This window comes from Microtus pennsylvanicus, chromosome 4 (assembly GCF_037038515.1).
Source record: "Microtus pennsylvanicus isolate mMicPen1 chromosome 4, mMicPen1.hap1, whole genome shotgun sequence".
Taxonomy (NCBI): Eukaryota; Metazoa; Chordata; class Mammalia; order Rodentia; family Cricetidae; genus Microtus; species Microtus pennsylvanicus.
This window is the reverse complement of record NC_134582.1, coordinates 97,070,371-97,096,275: the sequence shown is the minus strand read 5'-3', so window position 1 is coordinate 97,096,275 and position 25,905 is coordinate 97,070,371. Positions and strand designations below refer to the sequence as shown.

The 25,905-nt window shown below is 46.2% G+C and overlaps 1 protein-coding gene across 2 annotated transcripts in view; it reads right to left on the bottom strand.

Annotated features, from left to right (window-relative positions):
- Positions 1 to 25,905, bottom strand: part of Slc22a23 (solute carrier family 22 member 23) — a 160,329-nt gene that overhangs the window by 24,504 nt on the left and 109,920 nt on the right. For both annotated transcript variants that reach the window (XM_075969913.1, XM_075969914.1), the window contains exon 4: positions 17,214 to 17,382. In XM_075969913.1, coding sequence (XP_075826028.1) covers positions 17,214 to 17,382 — 169 coding nt within the window. The remainder of the gene's footprint in view (positions 1 to 17,213; positions 17,383 to 25,905) is intronic.

Genomic DNA, 25,905 nt, shown 5'->3' with positions numbered 1-25,905 from the left:
GGGACAGGGCAACTGAAGAAGGCAAAGGTTGAGACTCAAAAGAGAGGCAAAGCCATACTGGATCTGTTTTAGAGAATAAGCGAGTGCTGGTTCATGCTGTGTGCTATGTGTGGATATGGGATTGAGAGGGATGGCACAGGGGCGTGAAACTGTACTAGATTTGGGGAGGTGTAAGCTAGTAAAGCAGCAGGCTGGGTATGAGATGGGAAGAGATGAGGTAAAAGGGGAAGAAAGGGGAGAGGAAGACAAATGAGGAAGGAACCGGCACAGATACGGAGCTACTGATAGTGGGGAATGGAAGGACCAGCAGCCACAGGACCAGGGTGAAGGAAAATCAGGACTGTAGTCTCTCAGGAGATATAGGTGGGTACATGACAGCCACACAATTGCCTCCAACAGCAGGCAATCCTGCAAGCCACCTTCCATCACCAGGCTGGTGAGTGCAGGTACTGTTCTACCAGGCTACTGATGGAGCGGTACTGTTTACCCACTGGGCAGCTGGGAAAGCTCAGGCTGAGAATATCCATGAGCATTGCTCAGGACACTCGGCCATCAGACAGCAGACTGGATGAATTGAGAGCTCACTTCCTTAACCTCAGACACAGCAAAGCAGTATGCCAAGCCACAAAGACAGCTGATATTGGCAAGTACTGTCCTTCTGAGGATTTCTAGGGGTATACAGAAAGGCACAAGCCCAAGGTACAGGCACCAAACACTTAGCTTTTAAGATGTATTCAAATGTATGGAAAAGTCATAAAGGACTGAGCTGTGGCTCCTGGGAAGGCCTGGGAGCCTGTCAGTTTGGTAACACAGTGGGAATTTGATGGAATTTCTCAGGACACAAGTATGATATAATAACACTCTAAAGTGTAAAAACCTTGACAGAGAAAGGCATGGAGGCTCACACCTATAATCCCTGTACTCAGAAGATTGACACAGGAGAATTGTTTTGAGTTCAAGACCACTGGGGCTATCTAGTGAACCTCAGGCCAGTCTGCAATACAGAATGAGACCCCCACCTCAAAAATCCAAACCTGGCCACGGCCTAGGGCCTGGAAAGAACATATCTCTAATGCTCAGGGATAGGGAATATTTCAACCAAAAATATCAAAACCACATAAGGCAGATGAAAGCCACATCTGCCCCGTGCGTCTCATGCTTGAAAAGCCCTGAAGCAGAAATAAGCAAAAGGATCTCTGATTTGGATGGCATGGAGGTTGGGAGATCAGTTTACTGAAAATAGCTCTTGATGGAAGAGCACTCAGGACTGATTATGGGGAGTGACTTCCAGAAGGGGAAGCTCCCGGTTAACACTGGGCCAGGCTGTGGGGAACAGAGAGGGCCTGCTGTCATACCCTGGGAAAGGTGGCAGTCACTGATAGGGGTACAGAGGCATTCCAACTCCTCACGGTGGGCACAGGAGCCTCACACACAACAGGCACCCTGATAAGTCCCACTGTCTTGACACAAGACCCTGGTGGTACCCAGGAGTGGCAAAGTGATAAAACCAATTTCAGTACCAAACCGGGATCTCTGATTGGCATGTGTTCATATGGCCAATGACCGCAACCATCCTTTCTGCTCTAGTACTGACATCCCATTAGGTACCAATACTAGCACAAGTAAGTATGGGACTTGGCCTTTAGAATTCTTTCTATAGCATCCATGCTTTTGGTATTCTTAAAAAGCAGGATTAGGGCTGGTGAGATGGCTCATCATATAAAGAGAGAGAGAGAGAGAGAGAGAGAGAGAGAGAGAGAGAGAGAGAGAGAGAGAGAGAGAGAGAAATAGATAGGGAGAAGGGGAGAGAGAGAGTCTCTGTGTGTTTTTAAATGATTTATTTTGTATTTATGTGTATGCATTGCCAGTATGAGTTTATATGCATTGTATGCATGCAGGTGCATGTGGAGGCCAGGGATATCAGATACCCTGCGACTGGAGCTATAGGCTATCGTGAGCTACCTAATATGAAAGCTGGGACTGAATATGTATTTTCTGCAAGAGCAGTAAATGCTAATTAGCAAGTCATCTCTCTAAATCTGTAACATTTTTTTTTTTTTTGGATTTTTTCGAGACAGGGTTTCTCCGTAGCTTTTTGGTTCCTATCCTGGAACTAGCTCTTGTAGACCAGGCTGGCCTCGAACTCACAGAGATCCGCCTGCCTCTGCCTCCTCTTCTTCTTCCTCTCTCCTCCTCCCTCTTCTTTTCAAGGAGGTCCAACCAGGAAGCCCAGGCTTGACTAGAACTCAGGGAAACCCTTCTGCCCCAGCCTCCCTAGAGCTGGGATTACAGGCTGACATCGCCATTCCATTCTGTTTCTTTAAGCTGAATAGGAGCTGATTCAGTTTAGTATTCAGCTTAGGCAACCTCTTCCCATGCTTGCCTCAGCTCACATAAGGCAGAATGTGATGACGTGTGATTCAACAGTAGCAGCAGGGTTCTATCTCACATTCCCATTCTCCTCTCTTTCCTGGGATGCACCCGAGCTAAGCCTAGGTCTGCTTTTACACCAGTCAGTAGCTGTGGAACTGTCCAGTGAAATCTGCAGCTAAAAACTGGTACATGGAACAAGCTTCTTTCCCCTCCATTGGAATATCAGCACAGGCCCGGAAGAGGCATTGCAGAGAGATCCTACGGCAAAGCTGAAAACAATTTCCAGATTGAAAGTCAACTATGAAGCACTGGCCTTACTGGAGATCAGGACGAAGAAAGAAGGGTGCCATTCAAACGCACCTGCATCTCCTGCTGTGTCATGGCTCGGATCCCTCTGAGGATAGTTAGATAGGAAATAAACAGGACAGAGTCCATTGAAGCCTAAGCCTTACACTGCCCCTTACTGTGGATAATGCTGGCAGTAGGTGTGATGGCTGCTCTTTAAGATTAAACTGTAGAGCAATCAATTTGAATAACCTGTGATTGAGTTCTCTGTTCTATTTTGGTTCTTTTTTTTTCTGGTGCTGGGGGCTCTTCTTAATTTACCACCAGTTATCTTCATGGTTGTGTGCAGACTGACCGCTTGCAAGTGACTTCCTTATAGTTTTATGTCTTTATTTGATCCAAAGAAGCACCAATGACTCTCAAGTCATCTGTGTGCTTTACAAGTCTCAAGTCTGAAATGAAATATAGTAACTGGAAAAAATGTAAAGAGAATTTGGGGGTAGTTTGGTGAGAAGGTAATAGAGTAGATCACAGGGTTCGCAATAAAGGGAATTTTGTCATCTACATTTTTAGTAATAAATATATATATAACTGGTTACAATTTTTAAAAATTGGTTCATGGTACTATAAGGCTGATCATTTGCCCATAAAGTTTCAACATAATAGACTATTTTCTTGTCTAATGGGAGAATCTAATATCAACGAGCTTCCTATCTGGGTAGCCCTTTTGTGCATTAACATACATCTACTATACAAAAGAATCAATTTCACTGTAATGTTTTCGTTAGTGTATTTCATATATTTGATCTTTCCTCCTATCACCCACTCATACCATCCTCTACTGCTCTTTCCCCAAGTAGTTTCTGTTCTCATGCCTTACATACCTATTTCTAATCTAGATTCTATATATGAAAGAAAATATGCACTGTTTATCTTTCTGATCTTGCCTTATTTCACTTAATATGATGACCTACAGTTTTATCCACTTTCTTGAAAGTATCATCTTTGTTCTTTCTATGGCTAAATAAAACTCCATTGCATATACACGCCACCTATTCTTTATCTGCTCACCCCCTGATGGGCTCCTAGGCTGATTCCACGTCTTGGCTATTGTGAACCATGCTACTACTGTACTCGTGGATGTGCACACCTCTGTGTTCACTGACTTCGTCCTTCTGGTGTCCATATCCAGGAGTCAAAAGAGCTGTCTCTGGGTGGCTGTTTAAGGAACCCCACATGATTTCAGCAGTTGCATGGGCTGCTTCTTTGAGGGCTCATTAAACCCACATTTTGGTGAGAGACTAGTAAGGCAATTCTCTGAGTAAGAATCACGTGTGTCCTGCTTAGTCCACTGTACTGGGACATTTTACTCATACATAAAATACAGGAAGGGAATAAAACTAACTGGAAATGCGTTATGAAATTAGTTGTACCCTTAAGCCATTTCCTTATTTGTCTTGTGGAGTATTTGGTTTTGGGGCGATACCCGTGTACACAAACACACCTCCCTGTCTGTGATTCAACAGGGGCGTCATTCACAGGACAAACACGCACGGGGCAGTTGGGGTCATTATGGAGAAGAACGACACTTTGGGCCCCAAGAAGCTATTTTGTTGGGGAGGAAAGCATGCTAAACACACGCTGCACCACTGAGCTGAAGTTCAGCCCAGTCTGGGACTTCCATTAAGCAGGCAGACAGAAAGGACACAAAGTCTAGCCCAGAGAGGGAGCAGGGTCAATCAAACTTTGTGGAGATGACCTTTCCATGTGTGCACATGAAACTGAGTATGGGCAGGGCTTGGGCCATTTCTGACTGAAATAGAGGACTCTAGTTGTTGATTCTCTGGGTTTGATCAAGTTCTGGACAGTTAAAAAATTCTAGAGAGGCCCAAAAGAAAACTAACAGTAACCAAGACAAAGACCCAAATGTAATTAAACACAATAGGAAGTTACTCAAAGGTGAACAATGCTCTTCACAAACTGAGGCTTCTCCCAATCCAATGTAAAAATGAGGTTGGAAATACATAAGCAGATTTTTGTGACCTTAAGTGAGTAACTTTATTGCTCTGGGCCTCAGTTTCTCTGAATCTGTGGAATGAGTTCAGTAGAATGATACAGAAGCCTCAGCATGTCAGATCCCCATGTTATCTGTTGAGATCTGAGGCTAAAAGTCACCCCAAAAGGTAAAAATATGTCACCCTGTACAAAGCAGTCTCACAGTGCTACAAGCTCAGACCACACAGTACACAGCATCCTCATGGTGCTACAGACACAGACCACACAGTGCATAGCATCCCTACAGTGCTACAGGCTCAGACCACACAATGCACAGCATCCTTAGGGTGCTACAGGCTTAGACCACACAGTGGACAGCATCCTCAGGGTGGACAGGCTTAGCCCACACAGTGCACAGCATCCTCGGGGCACTACAGGCTCAGACCACACAGTGCACAGCATCCTCAGAGTGCTACAGGCTTAGACCACACAGTGCACAGCATCCTCAGGGTGGACAGGCTTAGACCACACAGTGCACAGCATCCTTCAGGGTACAGCACCCTCAGTACACAAGCATTCTCAGGGTGTTGCAGGCTCAGGTAGGGCACATGAAGTCAATGACATTAGCCTTTTTATAGTGGATCAATTCTGAATACATGGGCTTGACATAACCCTAAATGGTCCTCTGTTCATGTTTTTAGCAGATAAAGACCTGGGATTCAGCTCCCATACAGACACCGACAATCTGTAACCCTGCATGCAGCTGGTGCTCATCCGCCCACACACCTGAGCTAATACGCACCACTCTTCCCCTTTTCCTCCTTTTGAAAACTTACCTGTGGAAGGGATTATCAGGCCACAGACACCAAATGGCACCAGGACATTAAAGGTGCAATGCTGTACGGGAAGCTGACCGACAGCTTTAGCAAGTGATAAAGGAAATGCGGTGTTCCAACAGGCAAAGTGGTACAGGCTCGTAATCTCAGCACCTTCCAGGCTGAGACAGGGCAATTGCAAGCTCGAGGCCAGCTTCGATTACAATAGCGAGTTCTCACCCAGCCTGGATAATTTAGCAAGACCTTGTCTAAAATGATAAAATATTTAGAAGTTGGGAATCTAGTTCAGTGGTAAAGTGCTCAGTTAGCATGTACAGGGTTCTAGGCTTAATTACCAGGCAAGAGAGAGGAGGAAAATAAAATAAGGAAAGTGGGGGGGGGAAAGGGGCCAAAGGCGAGATGGATTTTTGCTGCTTCTGCATCTAATTGGCATTTTATCGGCACCTCCGTGTTTGCAGCTCGCAGGAGGTGGGCCAATCAACCTGCTCCAGGGGGTCACCTTCTGACCTCAGCCTGGGATCTAATCCTATGCAGACAGATACCATGACTACAATATCTGCTTGTCATGTGGGAGCCTCCTGCTGGCGTCTGGCAGATGCTTTGTCATCTCTGCGCACACTTCTCCCGGCTCCCACAGAAACCTATCCTGATTCAAATTAGCCAGTTCCAAAGTCAAACTGCCACGCTTTCGTACGGGTCTCAGGGTCCACCGAGACTCACTCTATCCATCTCTGTGGATGCTGACCAGCTGCCAGGGCAGAAATCATTTAGCATTGGACACCTGTTGCCAGAGGCCACCTGACTTGAGCCAGGCACTGACAGCTCAGAATCTAACACACAGGCTCGTCCTGACTGCCCTGTCAGATTTCCAGGCTGCAGTGGCCCTCCGGCTGGCCTTCAGCAGACCCAGCTGCTGGGTTAGGGCAGTGAGATGGGTGTGGAAGGCATGTCCTGGCCCTGGGGACAATGGTATACTGCCTGCATGGTGTCAGCTGGCCATGCTTCCTTATTTTCCCAGGCCTTTCTCCACCTCTGCTTGTAAGCACCTGTGTTAGTCCCGGGATTCATCGTATTGTACCTGACCTCTGCGCTCAGCTCAGTGGCTTAAATGAGGTAGCTTTTTACTGGAGGGCTCTTTAACAGTCTGTGTCATCAGCAAATCCCAAACAGCAGCTGAGGCACTTCGGGCTCACTTTCAACTGCTCATTCAACTTTCGTGACTGAAATATGTACTACCATTTGCGACTCTAGGGCTTTGTTTTTAATTATTTCTTTCAAATTACATAAGCATGCGTATATGTACTTTGATCATATTTCCTCCCCACTGCAGTTTCTTTCCTCTCTCTGTGTGTGTGAATGCACAAGCATGCTCCATTGCATTTAATCAGAGTATCAGAGTTGCTTCTGTGAGCATAGGCTTGGGCTCGGTTATAGACTTGAGTCAGAGCAACATAACAGAGGCTACACCATTGAGGAAAAGGAACCCCTCTCCAGCAGTATACATTTGCCTGTTGTTAGCATTACATGATGCTTCATTACCCAGTCTAGAAAATGTAGAGATAGCAAGGATTTAAATCTCTCAATCTCTCTCTCTCTCTCTCTCTCATTTTTTTTGTTTTTGTTTGTTTGTTTTTGAGGTAGGGTTTCCCTATGTAGTCCCAGCTGTCCTGGAACTCTCTATGTGGACCAGGCTGACTTTGAAATCACAGAGATCCACTTGTTTCTGCCTCCCAAGTGCTGAGATTAAAAGTGTGAACCACTATACTGGAGAAGCTTTTTTCTTTGTGTTTCTATTTTAAGGCCCCAGATCAGCTGCGAAGTGGTCACTGCAGCCTGTGAAAGGACTGCTGCTGCTGACTCAGGTGCTCAGAGGCTAATTTCTGTGACTCATCTCTTCCCCTTTCCCCTGTGAGTCAGTGTTGATACAGCTGAGTTCCTTGTGTGCAGGGAACCCCACAACCTTGTTTTATCTGTGAGAGAATCTCTTGTATAATGTGGTATTGTGAAATGAAATTGAATTTGATGGAGGATCATGTTGTGCTCCTCCTGCTTGGGAAAGAAAAATAGACTGATAATTGCTGAAACACACACACACACACACACACACACACACACACACACACACACACATCTTTTAAACTCATCTTAGTGACAAGCAGCACAATCAATTAATCCATTTAACACATTTTCATTGTGCCCTATTAGGACAGGTACTAGAAGAAATGTTTTTGTCATTGTTAGAGGGAACATGGAATCTTCCAGGATGTGAAGCAAGTTCTGTGCCAAGTACATGCTACCCTTGGTGACCCAGGTACTTCCTGGACCTAACAGCATCACAGCCTGTGGGACGAGCTGAACAGCTAGTGGCGTTCCTGAACCTAGCAGCCAAAGCACCTCTGGGAAACCATGGATTATCTGTGTGCCTCAGTTTTTCTTTCTGTATGGGAGTCTATCACAGTGCTGTTCTCCAGGGGTCCTTGGGCAGATCGAGGGCACTCAGGGATGTAACGTGCTTAGTCTGGCCCCCAAAGAGCAACCTTCTGCTGAGCAGGGAAGCACACCGCTGTCTCAGATATCTAGGAGGACAGTTTGAGCTCAGTTGAGGCCAGCTTGGGCAATATAGAAAGACTCCACTTCAAAAACAAACACAAACAAGCAAACACTCCCCTAAAACCTTTTAAAACTAAACTCAAGAAATGATAAAAGTCAATGATTCTGCCTCAAATATTTTGTTTTGCTTTGTTTTATTTTTTAAGACAGGGTTTCCCAGTAGCTATGGAGCTACTCCTAGAACTTGCTCTGTAGACCAGGCTGGCCTCAAACTCACAGAGATCCAACTGCCTCTGCCTCCTGAGTGCTGGGATTAAAGGCATGCATGACCACTGCCGAGCATGCCTCAAATATTTTTAGAGATATTTCTAAATTAAGACCACTCACTATATACGATGGAATTGTTAGTATTTTTTAACTGCGCGTATCCAACTTGAGGCCACTTATATGGTTTATAATGATGTCTCTTGGAAATTTTAAACATTAAAATCTCTTTGGCAGAGATACTTTTTCCTAAGGATCTCTCTCCACCACCTTGGTGCTAGTTTCTTCCCCAGCTGTTGAGCATGTAGGTGCCTCACTCTCCTTCCCACGTCACAAGGCTCATTTCTCACCTGGAGAACCAGTACGGCTACTCATGCTCTAATGTTACATCTCCCACCGGGCATCCTCCTCCTTCTCCCTGCCTTCCCCAATGCTGATGCTTGGGAAGCTCTCATCAGGATGAACTTCCAGCTGAACAGAGTGATGCTCATAACTCACCATCTTCACACATCTGGTGCATGTCTTCCCACAGAGCACTCATGTTGGGTGAACCCAAGCTGTGGCTCTTTCCCAACAGGTACCTGATGAAGAGCCTTGGCAGAGGGAAACCCCACTCTTCCCCTGTAGGGGTGTGGGGACATGCCAGGAGCAGAAACTTCTTTGAGAACAAGACACCTGTGGTTGCTGATGGTGCTGTCAGGTAAGCAAGGCTGGTATCCTAGTCCAGGCAACCAGAAACGAGGTAGAACTCAGCCAACTTAGGGTTTCTTTAGCATATCCTTCACACCCTCCTCTAAAGGGCACTAGATCCATATGTCATATGCAAGAGGCTTGATCTTTTACTTGGCACAGGGCTGCGCCTCTGACCTCAGGACTCACCTGGAGCCCTGAACACCTCTTCATATATGTTTGTGGTGTATGTGTGGGCTATATATATATATATATATATATATATATATATGAGCAGGTGGAAGTGCAAATGGGGGATTGAGGTTGACTTCAGGGGTCTTTTGTGATTGCTTTCCATCTTAAATATTCTCTTGCTTGAAGCAAGAGCCTGCTGATTCATTTAGTCTTTGGAGTCAGCTTGCTTTGGGGATCCTCTCTGTTCCCGACACCTCCCCCACCATCCCATGCTGGGATTACAGGTGGGCCACTACCCCCATCCAACATTTACATGGGTGGTAGGGATCCAAACTCAGGTCCTTACACTTGAGTGGCAAAAGCTTTCTCCCCGGGTTCCTAGGGAAGCTTTTTGACTCTTGTTTATTTCCATGCAAAACTGAATCACTCTGTGAAACTCCTAGGGGAGGAAGCGTACAGCTGATCTTAGGGAACGTGTGTCTTTGAAATGTTAAGCACACCAACATCTGCATACTCCACAGTGCTCTGGGATATAAATTTTAAGTGTGATTTTCCTTCCTTGCCTTGCTGGTTCACGAGGGCAGGGCTGTGACTGCCTTGTTTATGATGACAGCCCCCTACACCTAGGAAACACGATCTGAAGAACAGTGAGCACACACACATCCTCCACAGGTGCTCACCGAGGCACCACACAGATGTTCACCAGCACAGGAGGGTGCACAGCAGATGTGTGAGTGCCTGCATCACCAAGCCTGCCCTGTCCTCTGGTCCTCTCATTTTCACCGTGAGATGATGGCAGGCTCCCAACCACAGGGATGGCACGCACCATCCCTGATTCCTGGGCCTCCTCCAGAAAAACTCCTCAGCAGTAAGTCCAGACCAGGAAAGCTCACATTTCCTGCCCCGCCTGCTACCTTCCTGGTCTCCTGAAGCATCCTCATGTAACAGACCTTGATACAATGACCAGAAGACAGGGTAGGACTGTGTCTTGCACACGGGGGGCTCTCACCAAAGAGTTGTTACCAAGCTACACTGCCAGTGGGCTGGGGCCAATTAGAGGGCTGGGGCCTTTCCTACCCTTGTTCTGTTTGAAAGCAGCAGCCCTTCCTTTCTTCAGGTCCGTTTCATCCTTCTGTTACCTCCCACTTAGCTTCTTGCTACACCTGGCAGAATCCCTCTTACTCTTCGGTCCTCTGGTGTTCTAAATCTTGATTTTATTTCTCCTCATTTGTTTGTAAGCTATGAGGCTAGAAGCATTTATTTGGGAAAAAGATAGGTCAGTGCAACTCTTTAGACTGGCACTAAGCTATGCTGCCCTTTCCTAAGGGGTAATGAATGGCTAAACTAGGATTTCTATGTGGCACAAGTCAGGGTGTGTGGTGGCTGTGGACACCTGCATTCACCTTTGATGGTGTTCACTCACAGGTACAGTCTCTTCTGTACCTGCTGTATGACAAAGTGCTTAAGTGCCACCCCCTAGGGCACCCCAATCCAGGCAAGTGCACCGTTGTTCTCTCTGTACTCCCCTCCCGTGCCTTCTGCAGCATTTCCCTCACTTCCAGCCCATTGGAAACCGTCAGCTGGTTCTGCCTCATCTAAAGATGAAGTGAGCTGTCAGCATCCCCTAGCAGCTCACTGGGCTTTGGCTCTTAGACTCACTGAGCGGATGGGGGCAGCAATCATCCCTGTGTCAAAGATCTTCCCCTCACTAAAGAGTGATGCACCTTCACTCGTGAAAGTCTTTGCCAGATCTCTACCTAGTCACACTGCTCATGCTAGAAGGGTTGGCTGTATGTTAGCTGTGCCTTTTAACTTTCCAATGTCTGGATGTGTGGGGCCTTTCTCATCCTGGAGCACCCTGCCCAGCTCTGTCAAAGGTTAACTCATTCCCAGTCATAAGAGGCTTGGCTGCATGCTTTAATCACAAACCAACCAATCTAGAGGCCATACCTTAACCACATTCTAATTCTATTCCTAGATTAGACTCTTAACTAGCAACTATCCATTGGCTATGATCACCCCAGGACTGAGTAGCAGATAACAACTGGGCTCCATGCCTCCACACTAGTTGACCCCGAATCTTCCTCCTATGCCTCAACTAGTCTCCCCTGAAGAAACTGCTATAAGGGATCCTGCATGCACTGTCCCCTTCCTCCCTGCTCTCTGGTCCTTTCTCATATGGCCCTATGGGCTGTTGTGTGATCCTTCCTCTGCAGAATTGTGAGCGATAAACTATTTTTCTTACTGACATCCGCAGCTGTCTTGGCTCCACTCTACCTGGACAAGTGTAAACTTTACATTTGAGAACACAGGCTTCGTCCACTGCCTTCAGCACTGGGACCTCTGCAGCAGCTGATCTTATCCCATCACCTCCAAACTCCAATGACAAGAGGGGGCTCTGGGCTCCCTACTCCTGAGCCTCTCCAATTCAAAGACTCAGCCCCAGTCACAGCATCCTCTCTTATCCTCACGAGTCACATTGGGTCCACTGACAAATCTCCATGGGGTCACTTCCAAAACACCTCTCCAATCAGATGTGTGAGTCTACTGTCCCCGTGTGTAGGTACTGCCTCACTTCACACAACCCAATGCACAGTGCCTGCCTCTGTCTAACAGCGCAAAAGGACAGATCTTAGAGCATAGGTGTGCTGGGTAGTTTTACATCAACTAGACCCAACCTAAAGGCATCTGAGAAGAGGGAACCTCATTTAAGAAAATGTCTCCAGTGGCTGGAGCGACAGCTCAGAAGTTAAGAGCACAGGCTGCTCTTCCAGGGGTCCTGAGTTTTTCCCAGCAACCACATGGCAGCTCACAACCATCTATAATGAGATTTGGTGTCCTCTTCTGGCATGCAGACATACATGCAGGCAGAACACTGCATCCATAATAAATAAATAAATCTTAAAAAAATAAAAAGAAATGAAGACGTTTAAAAAAGAAAAAGAAAAGAAAAGGTCCCCATAAGATCGGGTGGTAGGCAAGCCTGCCAGTAAGTAGCATTCCTCTGTGGCCTCTGCATCAATTCCTGCCCCCAGGTTCCTGCCCTCTTTGAGTTCCTGTCCTCACTTCCTTGAATGATGAACAGTGATATAGAAATGTAAGCCAAGGAGCTAAAAGTATACAATGGAAAAAAGAGAGCATCTTCAACAAATTGTGCTGGCAAAACTGGATGTCAATCTGTAGAAGAATGAAAATAGATCCATATCTATCACCTTGCACAAAACTCAAGTCCAAATGGATTAAAGACCTCAATATCAGTCTGAACACACTGAACCTGACAGAAGAGAAAGTGGGAAGTACTCTACAACACATGGGCACAGGAGACCACTTCCTACGTATAACCCCAGCAGCACAGACATTTAGGGCCTCATTGAATAAATGGGACCTCCTGAGACTGGGAAGCTTCTGTAAAGCAAAGGACACTGTCACTAAGACAAATAGGCAACCCACTGACTGGGAGAAGATCTTCACCAACCCCGCAACTGACAAAGGTCTGATCTCCAAAATATATAAAGAACTCAAGAAGCTAGACCATAAAAGGCTAATCAACCCAATTATAAAATGGGGCACTGAGCTGAACAGAGAATTCTCAACAGAAGAAGTTCAAATGGCCAAAAGACACTTAACGTCATGCTCAACTTCCTTAGTGATCAGGGAAATGCAAATCAAGACAACTTTAAGATACCATCTTATACCCGTCAGAATGGCTAAAATAAAAAACACCAATGATAGCCTTTGCTGGAGAGGTTGTGGAGAAAGGGGTACACTCATCCATTGCTGGTGGGAATGCAAACTTGTGCAACCACTTTGGAAAGCAGTGTGGCGGTTTCTCAGGAAATTCGGGATCAACCTACCCCTGGACCCAGCAATACCACTCTTGGGAATATACCCAAGAGAGGCCTTATCATACAACAAAAGTATATGCTCTACTATGTTCATAGCAGCATTGTTTGTAATAGCCAGAATCTGGAAACAACCTAGATGCCCTTCAATGGAAGAATGGATGAAGAAAGTATGGAATATATATATATTAGAGTACTACTCAGCAGTAAAAAACAAGGACTTCTTGAATTTTGCATACAAATGGATGGAAATAGAAAACACTATCCTGAGTGAGGTAAGCCAGACCCAAAAAGAGGAACATGGGATGTACTCACTAATATTTGGTTTCTAGCCACAAATAAAGGACATTGAGCCTATAATTAGAGATCCTAGAGAAGCTAAATAAGAAGGAGAAGCCAAAGAAAAACATATAGGCATCCTCCTAAATATTAACCTTCATCAGGCAATGAAAGGAGAGAGAGACAGAGACCCACATTGGAGCACCAGACTGAAATCTCAAGGTCCAAATCAGGAGCAGAAGGAGAGAGAGCACGAGCAAGGAACTCAGGACCGCGAGGGGTGCACCCACACACTGAGACAATGGGGATGTTCTATTGGGAACTCACCAAGGCCAGCTGTCCTGGGTCTGAAAAAGCCTGGGATAAAACCGGACTCGCTGAACATAGCGGACAATGATGACTACTGAGAACCCAAGAACAATGGCAATGGGTTTTTGATCCTACTGCACGTACTGGCTTTGTGGGAGCCTAGGCAGTTTGGATGCTCACCTTACTAGACCTGGATGGAGGTGGGTGGTCCTTGGACTTCCTACAGGGCAGGGAACCCTGATTGCTCTTTGAGCTGACGAGGGAGGAAAATGGGATGCGGTGGCAGGGAAGAGACAGAAATCTTTAATAAATAAATAAATAAATAAATAAATGAAATGTAAGCCAAATAAACACTTTCCTCCCCAAGTTACTTTGGTCGTGGTGTTTCATCACAGCAATAGAAACCCTGACTTAGATGATATCGGTATCAGAATAGTGGAGTATTGCCGTGAAAGACCTGACCATGTGTTTTGTTGGATTTCAGAACTCTGGGCTAGAAAAGCCACTGTGTATTCTAAGTTTGGTGACCAGTGAGAGCTTGGAAGATGAAAATGTTGAAAGCAGTGCAGACAATGGAGGCCTGGCTTTTGACATTTCAGAGCAAAGCAAAGACTCTAGTAGAAAATTTGTGTGAAGAATCTGTGGCGTCTGGTCAGCTGGAGCAGAAGAATCGGCTGCAAATAACAAGAGACCAGAGCCACTAAAGGAAAACCTTTGCTTTGCTGGGACAATGCATGCTGGTCGGCTGGGGTTGAATTTTGTCTGTGAGCTCATCCTTGTCAAGAATTTTCTTCCATGGGGGCCTTGTGTGCCTCCTTGGGGTGCTTTGTTGACTCTAGAAGGTCAGAGTATCTCAGCCTTGGCAAGTGTCTAAAATTTGTGTATGCATGCGTGGTTCAGACTTCAAAGCTTTGATTTTATTTTTTTTTAGAGAGAATTTTTTTTTCTGTTCCCAGTTCAGGGAGTCAGGCAGCTGTGGGTGGAGACCCTGTGGTGAGGACAGACTTTCTAGTCTTTGATTCTTGAATTTCTTCAAGGAGCTGAGTTCTAATTGTATACCAAGCCTGTATTTAGTCCTTTCTCTGTTACTAAAACAAAATGTCTATGCCAGGGCAACATAGAAAACCCACAGTTTTGAAGGCTGATAGTTAGACCTCTGGTGAAGAGCTAAGGTGGGTGGAATCACAGTAAGAATGTGTGTGACAGAGATGGCAAGAGGGACATCTGAGAGCTTTAAGGGTTAGGTTACTCACGGAGTGCGTCAATCCCATGGGCATACTCCTAATGACCAAACCATGAAACCCCAAACTTTCAATACCACCACACTGAAAACTAAGCCTCAGGCATAAGAATAGGTGTGGAACAACCCACATCCAAACCACATGTCGTTTGAATCTAGTGTCCCCACAGGCTCATGTTTTAAACACTTGATGCCACCTTGGCGGTACTATTTTGGGAGGCTCTGGAAAGTTGGGAGGAGGTAGGCTATTCAGGGTGAGTCCTTGGGGGTTTATCCATGCTCACTTCCTAGTCTACTTGACTGTGATGTGGACAATGTCTGCCATCACCCCCACCACCGTGAACTGAACTGGTTGGACATACCTTCCTTCTGTGGTGGACTGAGACTCTCTGAACCAATGGGCCATGGTAAACCCTTCTTTCCTCAATATGTTTCTGTCAGGTACCAGGTTAGCGCTGAGGAGCAACAAATACATCCAAGAGCTCAGTTCTAGCCGGTGGGCAGGTTCCTAGGCTGCCGTCAGATTTGAAAACCTCATGCTGCCCCCATGACGGCTCTGTCGGAATCCCCTCCTTCCAGTGCAGCTCAGCATGGTATTTTTGTGGTGATTTGTTTTATTCATCAGCCATATGCATATAGAAAGGCCTCTGTCTGTCTGTCTGTCTGTCTGTCTGTCTGTCTACCACCTTGACTAGAAGATCCCTTCCACACTTTTATCTTCATGGCTCAACCCCACCACTTGCTGATTGAGGATTCTGCCTTGGGCAACTGGTTTGCTGTCCCTCATAGCTCCTGGGCTTCTCAGCCTGCTCCTTAGAGAGGGAGCAGCCACCTAGCCTGCTGCCAGGCACCCTGAGTGCAGAGAGTAAATATCTTCTTGCTAAAGAAAAGTGTGTCACTTCCTGTACTTTGCCACCAACAGCTGGTTGTGCTGGCTGATGCTACCAATCACCTCTCCCTCCGGCAACCACTGAAGCAAGTCTGTCAAAAACCCAGCCAATAGGAGGAGATGGCAGGAAAGTGGTCATGAGAGAGGTGAGGAGAAAGGACAGGCAGGCACACAGTGTGCAAAGCCACTGATTCCCAAAGAGCCTTCCAAGCCTAGTAGAAAAAGGCTGGATACATTTCTCCCCAAAATTGTTGCGGCTCCTCCACACAGGTTTCTATGAAGGGTTTGAATAACAACTGTAGTAGCGGTAGTTAATACTTATAGGAATTAAGACCTGACATATCTGAGTTATCTCAAATACTACCAATATAAATATAAAACATAATAATCACGTTGATCATAAACATGAACATATGTGATACTAGGTGACAGGCATCAATCAAGGTGTCTCTACTAATTCTCCCAACCCAATTATTTACTATTATGACTTAGGGCACTGATGAACTTGAGGAACAGAGGTTAAACAACTTGCCCAAGGTTACAAGCCTATGCGGTGGTAGAACTCTCAGCTCTATCTCCAAGTCTCCCTCCAGACTGCCCCCTCATGTGCCTTTTTGTATCAGTCATTTTAGTCTTTAAAAGACCCCCAGGTAGAATGATTATGATCCACTTTTTATAGCTCCGAGGAAGCAGGGAATTAGAGAGGCATGGAACAAATTCCTGGGGCTGGACTAGCTAGAGCTAAGCATGGGGCGTGGTACCTTCCATCACACTCAGGCGTACGGCACATATTAAAGTCCCTGGGTGTCTATCAGAAATAAAAACAATTTGTTTTTTAAATCTGTACAGTTTAAAGTTTTTCTTCTTACAGCATATTCATACTCCTTAGACAGTGAGGTCATACCCCAAACAGTTTATTCAATAACCCCACCCACCCAAAGTTGGTAACTCAAAAACTTGTTACATGATGGTTTTTAAAAGTCATATTAATTAATCTTAAGCACAACGAACAATTATTTTTGTAAGGGATTATATAATAAGTATTTTCAGCTGTGTGGGCCACACCATTGCTGACACGGTAACTATGGGCAATGCATTTGTGAACACATGAGAATGACTATCTTCCAATAAATCATTATTTGCCAAAGAAGATGACGATCAGATTTGGGCAATGGGCTGAAGTTTGTTCATCCCTCACCTAGATGAGGGATAGGAGATAGAGAGCTTTACTAAACCATTCCTTCAGCACCTCCCTCCACACGTCCCATTCTAACACAAGACCTTCCCACCATCTATAGGTTAAGTCCATTTATAGGCATTCATTTCAAGGTACTATGTGATAGACAGAAGCAGATCAGTGTGAAGCCATGGGTAGCTATTGGAGTTGGGGAATGGGACAAAGGGTCTCATTCCACAGTATGAACACTGTAAATGGTTAATAAGGGGTGGAAGTGTGTGTGTGGGAGGACATCATGAAGGATACTCACGACCAGTAGAGCAGCATGAGCAGGAAGGGACAGATGATGAGGGCCTGCAGCACCTGCCAGTCCCGGCACAGCGCGGCCAGCCCTGGCATGAGGAACTGGCCTGCCATGGCCACGAAGCTTGCCACCATGGTAATCATGAACCGTTTTCCTGGAGGGCACAGTTCTATTCCTAGAAAACAAACAATAAGAGAGACATGAGCGCTGTTTGCTCGCTGGATGACTGGGGAGCCCCGTGCTAGGAGGTCTTTGGATACATGGGGGAAGTGAGGCCTGATGGGGAAGGGAGTGAGGTCACTGCTCAAGGTCACAAAATAAGCTGGTGGGAAGGACATTGCATTTCTAAGTGCTTAGCTCAGGAACTAAGCTATGCCGTTTGTGGAGACAGAGTTTGCATCGTCGTCACCACCTTTCCTTTGCTCTTTTGGCACTGCAGAGCTTGCTGGGCAGCAGGTCCCCTTGCTGCCCACGCCATCACCTTCCCTTTCAACCTAGGATATGCACTGGGAGCCCTCTCAGCCTCTGCATCCGTACTCCTCGCCTTACACCAGTACTCAGTGAAGACTTAAGTTCGTCTCCACTGTGAAACCAGGACAGACTGACCACACTGTACAAAACCAAAGCAAAGCCACCTGGGGCTCACGATGACCTAGCAGGAATGCTCCTGCACCATTCTGAATCCTACTGTCCATTAGCACGGGCATGTGGCATGTTCTTTCCCGACAGGGGCCATGTCTAATTCACCAGCTGAGCTGCACAATAGAAAAAAAGAATCCATCTTCAACCAAGACCCACTAAATGGAATAGACCATGATCCCTCCTGTCCGCAAGAACCCATTCTCTGAATTTGACCCTTGTTAAAAAAAAAAAAAAGCAAAACAAAAAACCTCTCAAAACTTTAAACTTTCTGGAGCACTCATAGGACAATCAATATGGACTTAACAATGGTCCTTAATATTAGAAAAAGTAGTTGGGTACTATCCACACACACACACACACGCACACACCACCTATAGACAATGCAGATTTATTTGCTGTTGTTTTTCTACATTGTGGAATAGTCACTAATTTTTTTCTTTCTTGCTTTCTGTTGGCAGGGGTGGGGGGAGCCGTTCAAATGATTAAAAGAGAAAAGGAAGAAAGGCCCCTTGGGAGAAAACACTCTCACTACCTTCATGTCCAGAGCCTGTTCCACAGCTTGGCCTTGAGGCTTAGTTACAGTAGCTTATCTGCAGGCTGTCCAGAGACCACAGCGGGGCAGCAGGTCAAAGGCAGTAGGCAGGGGACAGATGAAAAGGAAAGTGGATAAATCACACTTGGCTACAAGGATATCATCAGTCCTAACGAGCGCAGGGCACTGTGCCAGCCAGCATCTACACTGGCTCGCTGCAGAAGAAATATAATCCTGTTAGCAATTTCTGTTCCTTCCTGGCCACAAATAGTCATTATCATAGCTGCTGGCGAACAGGAGAAACCTGCTCTCACTGCACAGAGCTTATAAGGGACGTTTTTGTCATTTAACTTGGAAAAGAGGACGGCAGGGCCCTCCTGGACCATTTGCTGTGATGCTGTCCCTGTCTGGGACACTTAGGTGACACTTCTTAGCATGGTCGGGTGCGCCATTTCTGCTCTTCAAAACAACAAAGGGACATCTTTTCTGGATGGAATAACAGCGTGGCTTCTAATTTTCACTCAGTAAGCACAAGGAGACTTGTTTTGGAAATCAGGAATCTATATCAGCCAGAGTAGGCTTGGTGTGGGAGGCCTGACAGACATCAAGAAAAAAATCGAGCACACCTATGACCTTTTAAAAAGGCCAGAGGGATGAAGTTGGAGGAGCCTGATAGATTCGTGCCAATGGGTTTGCTAGTGCAGCAGACTGTGTACTGGTGCTTTTTTCTTCACTATTTTAATTTAGTGACACAATTGTGTGAAAACACCTACAACGGCGCTGGTGCTCCATTGTCTCAGGTTTTGTTTCCCATACTTGAGTTTCCCAGAGTCAACAACAATCTAAAAATATTAAATGGAAATTCCGTAAGTAAACAACTCACAAATTTTAAAAATAGGTATTTATAATGATTGAGCATACGTGTGCATGCACATGACGTGGTGTGGGTGCCACACTCTACATGTGGATGTCAGAGGATATCTTTGTGGAGTGCGTCCTCTCCTCCCACCTTTACGTGGGTTTCTGGGCTCAAACTCAGGTTGCCAGGCTCGCATAGCAAGCAGTCTTACCTACTCTACAACCGTTTCACTTTAAGTCATACATAATTCTGAGAAGCATGATGGGATCACTGGGGTGAATCAGCTTTCTGTCTAACATATCCATGCTGGGCAAGTCGCCTGCTAGGAGTCATTCAGTAACGTCTCAGTTTTCAGACTGACTACCATGCTATTACATTTCACAGGTGTGTGCGTACGTGTATCATTTCTCTGCACGACATATCCATGGCATGTCAGTTACCTGCTTACTAGTCGCTCAGTGGCGTCTCAGTTTTCAGACTGACTGCCATGCCATTACAGTTCACAGATGTGTTTGTGTGTGTGTGTTTCTCTGTATGGCATACCCACGGTATATAAGTTACCTGCTTGCTGGTCACTAAGTGATGCCTTAGTTTTCAGGCTGACCGCAACGCCACAGCCCAGGGGTATGAATCACCCCTCTGTCCGACATACCCACCCTGTATCCTGACTGCTCAACACTGAGCAGCTTCAGTTTTCAGAGTACCTGATGTGCCATCTTACTCCACGAGAGTGAATCACCCCTCTTTCCTACATGCCTACTCCACAGAAGAACTTGCCATTGGCCATTCAGTAACATTTCACTTGCCTGAAGGAGCCTGTGGTACTGCAGAGATTGTGCTCAGGTGATCCTTATTTTAAACCTCATAATGGCCATGAACTTAAGGAATAGTGATGCTGGGAATTCAGATATACAAGGAGTTGCAATAAAGGGCTCATTTTAAGAGGACAGATGAGTATTACAGATAAGAAAAAGACATGCGGAGGTTGCTAAGATTGATGGGAAGGAAGCAGCACAGTGTTCCCAGGGCACGGTGCTTGCCCAACTTTCAGGCTTCCCCCATGGTCTTGGGATACACCGCCACACATAAGGAAGGGTGGGAACTAACTTCAATCCTTTCAGCACAGCTCTCTTGGTGATACCTAGTCCCACACACTAAACTCTAGTTCCGTGTAGTCAGGAAAGAACAGTGAGGAAACCTCTGAGATCATGACCAACATTTGAAGGGGAGTGAGGAAAATGGCGCCATGATGGGCAAGCGACTCTGTAATCCCCCCTGGCTGCAAATGTGATAGCTACTGAATTATTGGTGTGACTATCAGCATGACAACTGTTAACACTTCTAACTTTTCTTTCGGAGGTCCCCCTCTGTAAGAGGCTGAATGCTCCACTTCTTGTGCCCCAAGCGGGAGCCACAGACCTGCAGCATCCGCATCACACATGGATGGGTCAGGCCTGTGGTGCCTACCTTTGAACAAGCTCCTCAGGCTTAGCTCTCTAATCGCCCCTCACAGAACATGGAGGATGACGCAGTTCACTGTCTTCTGACCTCTCCACCCTGCTTGTGGTTGGAATCCCAGCACAGACTTGATCTGACTGCATCAGACAGAGGTACCGTGGGCCAGCGAGAATCTGCTAGCCTTGCTTTTCTGCTGGGGAGCCAGTGACCTCAGCAGGGCACAGGTGCGATCATTTGCTGATGACTACCTTTTTTGTGCCTTAACTCACCAGAAATTCTTTCCCAACTGCTTGAATCTAACTATGCCATGACGGTAGCTATAAAAATGTGAAGGAAACGAAAAGCAATTATCAGGTTCCACATGCATTTTAGGCTTGTCATTGATTGCGGCGTTCCTTTTGGAAGGTGAGAGATCAGGCTTTTTTGAAAGGGCACAAAAAGCATCTCTGTGCACTTCGAGCACGAGTCCTATGCATCATTACTACAAATGATGGTCCAGCTATCCCTCAGCCTCCGGTCTCATCATCCACAGTGAGATGTATTTAGTCTTATTTATTGTTCACCTGATCCAGAGATTTTTTTTTTCAGAGTAGGCATGAAATTTGTTCTGTAAGACAAGAGGACAAATGCTCCTTTATGCTCCTCTGTCTATTTTATTTCATGGAAGGTCAGAACTGTGGTGTTGGGGTGTAGCTCAATGGTTCAGCACTTGCCCAGTATAGAGCTCTTTATTCCCAGCATTGCAAGAAGCCAGACAAAAACACCAAAAGAACAAGAAATAGAAATAGCTTAATCCAAGAAGACTACATCAAAAATTCCCATTATTCAAACACCTTTTCCTCTCAGACTGTAATGGAGAAGGGTTGCAGGCGGCCCTTAGAAAGTGGCTATGATTGCTAATCCTCACAGTCAACCTGACTGAGCTTGAGCATCAAGGAGACACAGCCCTGGACATGTCTGCAAGGGCATTTCCAGAAAATTTTAACTGAGGAGAGAAGATGCACCTTGAGTGCAGACGACACCATTTATTTCATGAGCTGGGGTTCCAGAGGGATCAGAAAAAGGAGGAAGCCAGTTGGACAACAGCAGTCACGTGACCAGCCACCTCACCCTTGGGCCCCACAGCCAGGACCTCTTGACTGTGAGCCCACGGGAGCCCTTCCTTTAGTTGCTTTTGTGAGGTATTTGGTGTCAACATTGAGTAAGGAATATATTAGCTATGCTTTGTTGATGAGCAGAAAAACCGCTGAAAGTCCCGAGAATGAAGTGGCATGTAAGTAAGAGAGAATGGAAGTGTTTAAATGAGAAATAAGAAAGCCAATATACAATAATGGGGGCTGCAGCCAGGACAGTTTGAGTCTAGGCTGTAGGGACGCCTGAGGTTCTGTAGGAATGGTGGCCTTGTTCAGAGGCTGCAACTCAAGAAATTCTGCTTTTCACAAACTGGGAGAGAGGAAAGGGGCTCTGTTCTGTGTACCTCCTCCATACAAAAAATTTGACAGCCAGTCAGAAAAGAGAAAACTGTTCAGAGGCCTCTCCCGCTTGGGAATCCCTGCCTCTTACTGCGGCAAGACTGTACACACAGGTGGATCACATTCCAGATACTGATGCTGTCAAGGCAGAGCTAGAAGGAGCCAACCATGGCCACACAGAGGGCTTGAGGGTGGAGAACTAAAGGGGGCTATTGGGAGGACAGCAGTAGGGTCTGGCCCCACCATGACCAGGCATTCGCATGGCTTCTGCAAACTGTGGGCTGGTAATAAGAGCTGCTGGCTAGCTGCAGTGCTGCCAGGAGTAGCAAAGATTCTTACAGGAGATGTCTCTGCGCCATTCATGAACTAAGTGTAGACTCTTAAGGTGTGTTTTTCTTTTACTCACTCTTGGCCACTTATATTTGTAGCGATGAGTTGTTAAGATCAACTGCTTTGCTAATGTTATTGCCAAATTGTAGCTTTAGACAACTTTTCTGTAGATAATGTACCTTTCTAGTTTTTTTTTTTTCTAATGCTGGAAATAGAACCCAGGACTTTATACATGGCAAACAAGCACTCGACAGCTGAGCAGCACTCTCAGCCCGTAGTTAAAAAATATAACCCATGCTTCATGTTCATGTAAGTCACCTCCCTGGTAGAGAGCAGCACTCTCAGTGACAGCTGGAAGCACAGTCCTCTGATAACCTCTGAGTCACTGGCTCAGGACCTGTCTGTGTTAAACTGTATCTTGGGGAGCTCCAGCAGAAACCCAGAGTTCCTGCCAGTGTGTGCTGGCAAAAACATACACCTGGCTTCTGAACTTTGTCCAGGATATGAGTTAGCAAAGGTTTAACATTCTCCTCCCACATCCTCTGAAGCCCCCCAGACAATCTCACTCATTTCACTTGCCTGAGTCAGAAATCCCTAGAGGTTAGTTGCAAACAAGCAAACAAAAAAACACAACCCGTAACATTTGACACTGATTGGAGAAAAGCAAGTCCAACCTATGATGCGCACACACTGGGGTAGAACATAGCCCTTATTGTTTACTAAGTATTTATTTTTGGAGGCACTGGGTGTGGAAGCCAGTCCTCACATGGCACACGCCGGGCAAGTATGCTTCTGCTGAGCTGAGCCACACCCCCAGCCTAGACTTTGTTTTTAAAAATGTTGTGTACTTTGTTTTTAAAAATGTGTGTGCTGACAGAAGGTAGGGAGAAATGTACATTCTCTTGGGATAAAGTGTTCTGGACTTCTTAGCTCACAAGATTCTTCCGGGTCTGGGTTGACTAGCAACAGAGGAATATATTAACTGGCTGACACTGCTTAAACCCGAGAACTACAAATTCTCCGAACCTGTGTCCTCGGAACAAAGTGTGCCTTGAAGGGGACAGGCTCAAGTAAAGACCGTGGCTGGTGTATGTTGGGGGGAGGGGTGGGTGGTCATGGCTTTAAACCCCTTCCCTGCCTCTTCTGTGCTAGTAAAGTTACTCAACACCTTTGGGCTTCCAATTCCTTGAGTCAACCAGAAAGGATAATCACACCACATACGGCAGCCGTACCCCACGTGGGATAGAGAGATCTGTGGAAGATCAGCAGGCAAACTCTTTGTTGTGGCAATGCATGCGTGAAGTGAACATCTAAAGGAGGGAGGGTCTGCTTGGCCTCACGGTTTCATTCCATCATGGCAGGAAGGATAGATGGGAACAGAGAGCTCACCTCCTACCAGCCAGGAAGTATACAGATAGTGTCAGGTAAAGACGAAAAGGATACCGGGGAAGCTAGCCATCCGGGTCAGTCTCTGTCTGAGGGTTATGAGGGTGTGGTGGGGTAAGGTTCATGAGCTGCCTCTCCTTCCTGTCACACAGGTTCCTTTCTGGGGGCATGTCACCTTGGGCATGATTCTTTCTTCCGCAGCTCCTTCACTCACACACAAGAATCCAGGAAGAGCAGTTGCGGTTCTGACTGGAGGTGTGGCAAGGCTCCCAGGAGGGAGATACACTCACTGTTCCCAATGAGCTGAGCAAGGACGCAGGAGAACTTTATGGGTTGTTCTAAAGGCAGCACTTGCAGTCCACACAGCCTCCAACCCTGCCAGGCCCAAGACCACTTGGCCTCAGTCGCATGTTTCAACTCTGACAACACAGGTTAGGGCTTTTCAAAACCCACTGTCCTTATGAATGGGTTCGCCTGCTCTCGCGTGCTCCTCTGACCTCAGACAGATCAGCAGCCCATTTTGGCCAGGGGGAGAAAAACAGGAAGACCTTGTTTTCTCAGGCACCACCTCCTGTTCAGCTTCTGTTCAGCCTTAGGACTACCGAGCCCATCTGGTGGCCACTAGATACTTCCTAGACCAGTGGTTCTCAACCTTCCTAATGCTGTGACCTAGGACTACCGAGCCCATCTGGTGGCCACTAGGTACTTCCTAGACCAGTGGTTCTCAACCTTCCTAATGCTGTGACCTGTTACTACATTTCCTCAAGTTGTGGCGACTCCCAACCATAAAATTAGTTCATTGCTACTTCCCAACTGTAGTTTTGCTACTGTTATGAATGGTAATGTATCTGATATGAACCACTGTGGGGGTCGTGACACACAGGTTGAGAAACGCGATCCTAGGCGATTACACTTCCCCTTCTTCAGCAAGGCAGGAAACTGCAGCTGCTGCGCCTGGCCTCACTGTGTCCCCCTGTCCTCCCATTGCTCTTTCCTTCCTGCCTGACTCTGTTGTGCCTGCGAGTACAGGGCAGCATTTAATGATGACTGCCATAGGCAAGGACACAGGCTCTGCGATCTTGGAGACCAATACTTCAGCCATGTGATTGTGGGATCCTTATTATAGCCAGAGAGCCCGAAATTGCTGGGCGCAGAGACCCAAATAGCATCCCAAGGTAGAAAGCGGCTATTATCAGGACAGCTGCCAGCCTCTCCGTCCAAAGGAAGACTTCATCTTTCCTCCTACTGAAGGCCTGCCAACTGACCACCAGGATGAGCAAAGGGATTGGAGAAAAACAGTTTTCTTCCTTTAGAGAGGAAAAAGCAAGCCAGGGGAACTTTGAGGCATTTCCTACAAATCACATCTCACTGTCTGCTGTATAGCCAGATGGGGGACGGTGAAATGCCAAGTTGTAGAGGCAATGCATTCCTTCCTGTTGGCACTCAGCAAACCACCAGTGCTCTGAGCATGCTAGGCCAGGCACGTCAGCAAGCATTTTTTAAAATACATTAAACTCATTTAATATACACAGGTCTATGATGTAAATATGATTGTGTTCATTTTACTTCGAGGAACACCAAGACTTAGAATGTTTGAGAATCTTATTTTGCTTCTCACAATGAAGAAACAAGGTAAGTGTCCCCATGCTGTCCACACCTTTGCTGTAGGCAGGGGCTGCCTGCATATGGGCCAGAATCTAAGTTCTGAGGAGGCAAAGCTTCCCTCATTGCTCACTGATGCTTCTAGAGCCCAGGGCTGGAGCAGGAACAGTAAATGAACAATAGTTTATTCTTCTCTAATTTTTTAACCTGTATTTTTCTGAGGTTGCTACATTTTTGCTTTGTTATCTTTTTAAAAAAATTATTATTTATTTTTATGTGCATGAGTATTTTGCTAGCATATATGTATGTTCACTGTATGTGTGCCTGGTACCTGAGGAAGCCAGAAGAGGGCGCCAGATCCCCTGGAACTGAAGTTATGGACAGTTGTAAGTCTCCATGCTGGGAACTGAGCCCAAG